The 7,683-nt window shown below is 39.9% G+C and overlaps 1 protein-coding gene across 3 annotated transcripts; it reads left to right on the forward strand.

The window, feature by feature from the left end:
* The first annotated feature begins 57 nt into the window (after positions 1-57).
* Positions 58-6,919, forward strand: ZNF706 (zinc finger protein 706). 3 transcript variants are annotated; one of them, XM_010577032.1, is made up of 4 exons: positions 58-240; positions 2,776-2,912; positions 4,157-4,264; positions 4,905-6,919. In XM_010577032.1, exons 2-3 carry the CDS (start codon positions 2,778-2,780, stop codon positions 4,250-4,252), a joined length of 231 nt encoding a protein of 76 aa, XP_010575334.1. In that variant the 5' UTR covers positions 58-240; positions 2,776-2,777; the 3' UTR covers positions 4,253-4,264; positions 4,905-6,919. The 3 variants fall into 3 exon arrangements, with proteins under 3 accessions (XP_010575334.1, XP_010575333.1, XP_010575332.1); XM_010577031.1 differs by lacking the exon at positions 58-240 and adding an exon at positions 250-364; XM_010577030.1 differs by lacking the exon at positions 58-240 and adding an exon at positions 1,015-2,320.
* The last annotated feature ends 764 nt before the right edge of the window (positions 6,920-7,683 follow it).

Here is a 7,683-nt window from a genome sequence, read left to right on the forward strand (position 1 = left end):
CGAGGCCCTCCCGGGGGGCCGCCGCCTCCCGCTGCCCCCCTCGCGTCGCTGGCCGGGCCCGGTGCGGGGGCTTTCCTCGCAGTGCTGCCGGGCGAAGGCCGAGGTCGCTGCTCCTCCGGCCCGAGCCCTTCGCTGCCTGGCCGGGGAAGCCAGGGCACCTCAGGCGGCTGTTGGTTTCTGGACGTGACAGAAGAAGCAGCTGTCGGCGTCCGGTTTTAGGACTTGAAACTCTCTGCTCGGGTTCTGCTCGCTTATGAGGAAACGACCCTGTGCGAGGCATTAACGTACCGCAGGCTGCAGCCTCGCTGCCCTGTGATGCCCGTGCCGTTGCCGTTATGATTTGGCAGCAAATTTTTCTGTGGTGGTAGGGTTCCTATGTGCACACGCATTTTTATTTCAAAACAGCAGGCCGGTTTGCTGGACTTTCTGAGGGTGTGCCTGATAGGAAAAACAACGCTTATCTGTGTTGTGCAACTGAAATGCAGATTTAGCCTTGTAGATGAACTCATCGTTCTTATAAACGAACTTTGGGATTATTTTTGTCACTCTTTTAGAATACCCGTAGTCCAAATGATCTTACTTTTCCGGTAATCGAGTATTCACTCTCTGTGCTTCAACTGTATTAGTGTAATTTGTAGTATTTAAACTTTTGGATTTTTGGTCTCGGGCATCATATGGAGGTTGATATTTTTAAGCAGATGTTTTTGTTCGTGTTTTCTTGTTTGTGTCTTAACTAAAACCAGCAGTTGCCAAACGCATACAAGTTCGGTGTGGTTGGCTCTTGCAATGCACTACTTAACAAGCTCTTATCAAGGGACTAAAATACAAAGTCGTATGCAGAAACTTTACGAAAATAATTCTTTTTTATTACATCTGAGTTTTCTGTCAGGAGCCCCTGACTTCTGGAGGATTACTGTAATGCCAGTAAAATAGAAGCGAAATAAAACCTACAGTTCCTTCTAGTGTATGCAAAGCTACTGGCAATATCTGTTCTTTTTTTTAAATGGCAATTCAGTGTTCTCATCGAGCCATGCTGTATGTAAACAGTGTGAGGCCCTGGCTGGGATGTTTCAGAGTAACTGTAGCATACAGTGAAACTTAGATGGGTATTTTTAGTCTTATTAACATACAACGCTGTATCTTATGGAAACTGTTGAATGCCATGTGTTTCTATATGCTTGTTCATAGAACTTGTGTTCAATTTTGTTAGCCCTGTGGACTTCTAAATTCTCCTTTAGAGAAACTGATGGGGGAAGAGGAGGGAACACTGAAGATGTAGTGTAATACTTCTGAAGAGGGTTACATGGTGCTGTTATATACCATGAAAGAACTGGACTGTGGCCTGAGAGGTGCCTCTCAATCCGCAAGAACTGTTTTGGGTCTCAGGACTGTTTTTTTGCTCAGTGTTAAGCACTGTGACGCTGCATGTCCAGAAATTCTTGCAATATTAGTGAATTTCCAGATGTTGATGTTTACTAGAAACTTCATTTTTATAATGGTTTTAAGGGCTTTTCATGCATATTTACTGGAGGTCAGTCTTTGTTCGGATAGGCCTTTCTCCCTCTTGTAGTGGAAGGCCGTCTGTCCTTGTGGGAAGGACTGCACGACAGACCTGTTGTAGCCTGGCAGTGCGTCTCATGAGTACCAAACTCACAGCAAATGCCCAGGTTGCGTAGAGGGGCCATGACCAACCAGCCACCCTCCTGGGAACATTAGACTTTACTACTTGTCCTGAAAACGATGGACTTTGCTAGCTGTCCAGTGCTTGTATAGTAAGTCTTGTGCTTCTGTGAGAGCTGCACAACTGGATTGTGCGTGGGCCATGAGGGATTGTGAGAAAGATAATAGCAGAAAGTGGGCTGCTGGCTTATATAACCGTGCTCTGAAGCCTTCTCTGTCGGTGCGCCCAAATCCTGCCTGGCGTCTGCTCTGGGGGTGGGGTGCAAGCTGAATTGGGTGTCCTAGTGGGCTGCATGCAGGTGGAGCGTTGCCGTTCTAAAATATGCTGTTTTGCTGCTCCCTGAAATGTGATTTTTTTTTTTAATCTCATTTCTTCTTGTGGTGGACCTTCTAATGGCATATGGCAATAGTGTTTGCTTCCTTTATGTTCCTGTGTTATCCAGAGTAATGGCTCTTCTGACAGGGGCAATTTTACTTCTTTTTAAGAAGTATGTATCCATGTAAAGTCATCTGAAAATCGAAAAGAATGGCCAGCTGTAAAAATAGCCTTGAATAAAGAGGGGTGACCTATTGTTCTTGGCGTTCCCAACTCCAAAGCAGCTCACAAGCACGTACACCAGAAGACAGTAATACAGCTTGGGTAATACTTTGATTTGCCTTTCTTGGAACCTGTTTCAAGTTCTAGAAAAAAAGGTTGAGTCTTAAGCTTTAAAAAAAACCAAAACCAACAACAAAACCCCTAAATTTTACTGTACCTGCAGAAATAGAGAATAAGTTTCTATTAACTGTAAAGGAAACTTTAATTATTCTGGCTATTGCAAACACTTTTAAAAAAGGAGACCTTGGATCTTTGTAGAGGGAGAAACCTTTGAATGGCCTAATAATTCTGGGTGTATTTTAAGAACGATGCTAAAACCAAAGAGTCTTTACATAGTAAAGAGCTTGAACAGATGTCTGTTGTATATGAGTTATGGGAGTTGTAGGCCTTATGGACAGAGCGCATGACTGCATTATGCTCATGGTTACGGCTTCTGAGTCAGCTAGCAGCAGTGGTTTCTCACATTTGTAGACTAAATGTCTTCCTTTTGTTTGTAGATATGGCTCGTGGACAGCAGAAGATTCAGTCGCAGCAGAAAAATGCCAAAAAGCAAGCTGAGCAAAAAAAGAAACAAGGACATGATCAGAAGGCTGCAGCCAAGGCTGCCTTGATATATACCTGCACCGTCTGTAGGGTAAGAGGAATAGAAGACAAAATATTTTTGTAGGCAGGTCTGTCTTTCAGCCTAGAGCAGAATTTTTAGAAGATCATTTAGTGGAAACTGAAATACTTCTTAAGGGGCTGTCTAGCTTGTTGCTATAAGCATTTGCATCTGTTATGTGACTTGCTTACAGATTACTCAGGTGTACCGATCATTGAGATATGAGAAAATCTGATGAACGGATCTGGTTTGGGTAGTTACCTTGCCTGTTACAGGGGTCTGCATGTGCTGTTAGTATGACGTATAAAATGTAAAAAGTGTGAGGTGATGGTTGGACTTGATGATCTTGAAGGTCTTTTCCAACCTAAATGATTCTGTGAGATCACTTCCTGTTTAATCTCCAAATGGAAACATCTTTTCTTTGTGATGGAATCGGCCCACCTTAGAATCACTGGTTATCAATGTTAATGTAGAGAGGAAAAGTAGTGGTGCCAAAAGCATTAGTGTGAATTTGATATGCAGTAACTTCTACTAGAATAAATTACTTGACAGGAGAACAGAAATGTGAGTACTAATCAGATAATACTTTCCTTCTGGCTGGTTTTCCTGAATGTGCTTGTTTTGGAGCTGAAGGATCAACTTGCCATTTTCACTTAAATGGTCAGTCCCAGAATAGATTTGTCACTTTGAATGTCTTAAATAAGATTCCAAATTAAGGGCTGCTCGCTTAAGTACTTGTAAGTAGCTCCTCTTGTGAAATCAGGATGTAGCAGCAATCACTTTGGGGAGTTGATGCCTGCAACTGTGTTGTAGCAATGGTCTGAGATAGACTGATTCTCTACTTGGCACAAGCTATGCCACATAACTCTTTGGCCTATTGATAAACAAAAGAAATAGCTTTAATAAAGATTTGATTCTGAAAAGGATAAACGTTTATCTTTTAGGTGTTGAAAAAGAAAATGGTAAAGAGGTAGGTTTTCCACTGAACCAGCATGTGAAGTGTAAAATCTGGAGGGAGTTTTCTAGTGAGAATAATACCATTGATGAACATGCCAAAACAGTGTGATACTAGTGCTTAAAAGCACCTCCCTGTAAATCTGAGGTTAAATATTCCCTCTTAATCTGCAGGTAAATTAATGGTGCTTCTGTCACCAGAGCAGTGTCATTGAGGAGACAGTCTGCTTCAGGAAAAAGAAAATAAAACAGGGGGGAACAGGTTTTGTAGTATTATTTAACTCTTGTACTGTGCATAAAGTTAAATGTCTCTCTTTAATCAGACACAAATGCCGGATCCCAAGACCTTCAAACAGCACTTTGAAAGCAAGCATCCTAAGACTCCACTTCCTCCAGAATTGGCTGATGTTCAGGCGTAAAGTTGTCTACAGGTCATTACCTTAATTTTTCAATGATTGTCTGAGGTGTATTATGAATCGGGTTTTTTTTACCACTACCAACTGGGACCTAAAAACTTGCTTCATTTCCTTTAATATGAAAATTAACTATAGGTTAAAGTTATACCCCTGAATTGTTACACAGGAGAAGCAAGCTAATACTTGCATAGGTGAAATGGCTGTTGCATTTCACTGTGTGTGGAGGTTGTTTTAAAAGGGATTAATGTTATTTTAAATGGCCATCCTTAGAGTTGTAGGAATACTTTATTATTTAGTTCTTGCTTTGAAATGTGAGGTTTGCTTTGAACAAATTACATACAATAAATACAATCCGTCTGTTGCTACAAAACATGTAATGGAAATAGTTGTTTAGTGTATTTCCAACAATTGAGCCTTTTTGTTCCTGAAGCTATGCAAGTGAATGCAGATTTTTCTGCATTCAAATATAAAACTTAACCTCTGTGTTAACTTCAGACGAGATTTCCCAACAGCCAGTTGTTAGGCTGTAACTGAAAGTGGTTATAATAAAAGGCTGAAATGAGGTAAAAAGCAGTATTATGGCATTTCATTCACGCAAAGGTAAACAACATTGTGTAACGGTTCAGCTTAACTGAGTTATTCTTGTTTTTTATAGGTGAAATCATGGCACCTATTGACTCTTCTACTGTCAGACCTTACATAACAAACCTGCAGCTGCTTTTCTAAAACTGTTGATCAGCAAAAATGAAGGGGCTACAGAAACATTCATATTTTTATGCTGTTCCCTCTTGGGCTTCATGCAAAGACAATTCTGTGTAAATGTACAGTTGTGCCCTATTTGGAAATCCTGAAAAATCAGTCCATACTTGTTATAAAAAATTTTTTACAATTGTAATTATATTGATGTTCATATTGTGTAAAATAACTCATTTAATAAAGTAGTACTTTGATTTTACAATATCACAGATTAAATCCTTGTAGAAGTTCTGTTTCAACTTTCTGCATTATCTGCCTTATAAAAAAGACAAAGTGGAATTTTCCCCATCCTGCCAAAACATGAGCAGTATCATTCCACTGAAAGTAATGTACATTACAGTAAATTAATCTTAAGTGAAAAGGGAAGCTGCTCAGATTTACTGTTCAGTGTGCTGCCCGCTTGAGCCCAGTCACTAGTGGTCAGGTTGTTGGCTCAGGGTGCAGCAGACTTCCTAGAAGCTGCATGAGAATCGTGAGACTTCCTTCTACATTTTTGTCCTACGTATTGGAGTCTAATACTGCAAGCCATTTCAAATGGGATTTCTTTACTGTGAGGAATCATGTTCCTTGAAGTCATGCACTGGAGAGACCCTGGTTATGCTTGTTGTCCTTTATATTCAGTAGATGACTGAGGAAGCTGAGAGGTGGCAGGATTGAATGCCTTCGGGTATGCTGGCTTCAAAAATGCTCGCAAATATTAGGTTAAAGCAACTCTGCTCTTAGTTGAAAAATTGTTTTGAAAAGATTTATAATGATATTTTGAGCAGTCAACCACGCATGTTCCTCCTCAAATGTGTCTGGTTATTTCAGTAGCATATTTCAAGAAATATGCAAAATAGCTAGCCATTAATAACCTTTCTTCACAACCAGCTTAAAATAAGCCTGTTGGAAAAGAGCCAAAGTAACTAAAATAATATGGCTACTTTAAGAAATCAGATGTGATTAAAGTTGCGTTGATAACAAAAAGCTGGATAATAACACTCTGGCCAAGAACATTTGAGCAGCTAAACATAATTACCCTTAAAGCGTTCTGGGCTCAGTTCTAATCCCAGATGTACAGCACAGAAGTAGCAGGTAAACATCTGAATTGTGCTAGAAGGTCTGCTATACAAACTCCAATCTTTGGCATTTGGAGGGGGCTTATTTAAGAGCTTTAGTTTTGACCTCGCAGTAAGAAGCAATACTAGAATTGCTGTGATTTACTGAGGTTACAATGGATGTAAAAATTCTGGCAGTCCAAGTAACCCTTGCTATGCAGCAGGACTGTACCTCTGACCTTCAAATGGCTTCCTAAAATCTAGGACCATAGTCTCAAAGACTCATTCACTTAAAAGAATGCACTTGGTATTTTATTATATAAAGTCAAAGCCTTTGTCTTCGTCCACTCGTTTGCTCTTTATTGAACTACTTCTGTGAGACTAGCTTCCTGTCCTCTTTGCTGTGACAGTATCTCTGTAAATACTTACTTTGGCATAAAGTTTCTCTGTATTATAGTCACTTCAGGATAACCTGTATACCACTTAACTTTTATAGATAATGTTGTTCTCTGAGAGTGATCCACTACTGCACTTGTACACCTGACATCAGAATGTAATGCTTCATTTATTTTTCTTTAATGTTATCGATACATACATCCTGACAAACTGGCTCCCACAAGGCAAGAAATCTGCTCTCGACTTTTGTGCTGTATGGGGGGGAGGTGCTTAAATGTTCTGATGCTGTAGTTTGTCTAAAAATACGCTGAGTGCAAATGGATAAAGATGTTTCTTGCACTGATTGGTATTTGGTAATCTGGTTTTACTTTGGAAAATGTTCTGGGATGTATCCCTATAGCTTGGTCCTGAGGTGAAGTATATGTTCTATTCCTTCAATTCAGATTGTGTAGCATTAAATAAAAAGATTTTGTTTCATAAACAATCTCTCTTAATGAGCACTGAAGAGCTGGAAAGCTGCATCACTAGTGGGATGGTTAACTTCAGTTAGAATTGTATTTTCAAAACTATGATGCTCAAGTTGAAAATACCTTATTAAATGATGGGGGGGTTATGTATTAGAAGGCAAGGGTGATCCTCAGTTCAGTAAGATCCCTAGCTGCAGTAGCTGCAATCTCAATTACAAAAATAAATGAAAGCTGTGACTGAATTGTTACAAAGGCTTTGTAAGTATAGGGGGAATGCTATACTAAATGTGGGAATTGTCCTTATTTAGAATATCTGCAATACTCCTACCTAAAAAGTCAGAGGAAGGACTAGGAGTTCTCCATCATCTCTTCCTGATCTGAAGGATAGCACGCTGTTACCTGGCTAAAGACACAGTTGCGCATTGTAATGTGTCTGATTAAAGAGAATTAAAAAAATAAAATATAAAATGTCCTATTTCCTGCCTGCTTTTAAAAACAAGTATTACTGCACTTATAAAATTAATATCCTGACTGTGGACAGTCCTGGAACTTGAAGCTGTCTAACTTTACAAGAAAGTAAAATAGGCGTGGAAAGTTTCCCATGTTCCCTTGAGAAAGATTCATCCTTGTGCAGGGACAGCATTTAGGTAAAGGGTTTTTATGTTGTTGGAATGGGCATCGGCTGTCATGGATACTTGTGGAGCAACTTTAAAGAGTGATTGTGAATTTTCAGAAGCCCACATCTCTTCTGGGAATCTCTTTTAAGTGGCACCTGAAA

This window comes from Haliaeetus leucocephalus, unplaced genomic scaffold (genome assembly GCF_000737465.1).
Source record: "Haliaeetus leucocephalus isolate CR32 unplaced genomic scaffold, Haliaeetus_leucocephalus-4.0 Scaffold555, whole genome shotgun sequence".
NCBI classification, from domain to species: domain Eukaryota; kingdom Metazoa; phylum Chordata; class Aves; order Accipitriformes; family Accipitridae; genus Haliaeetus; species Haliaeetus leucocephalus.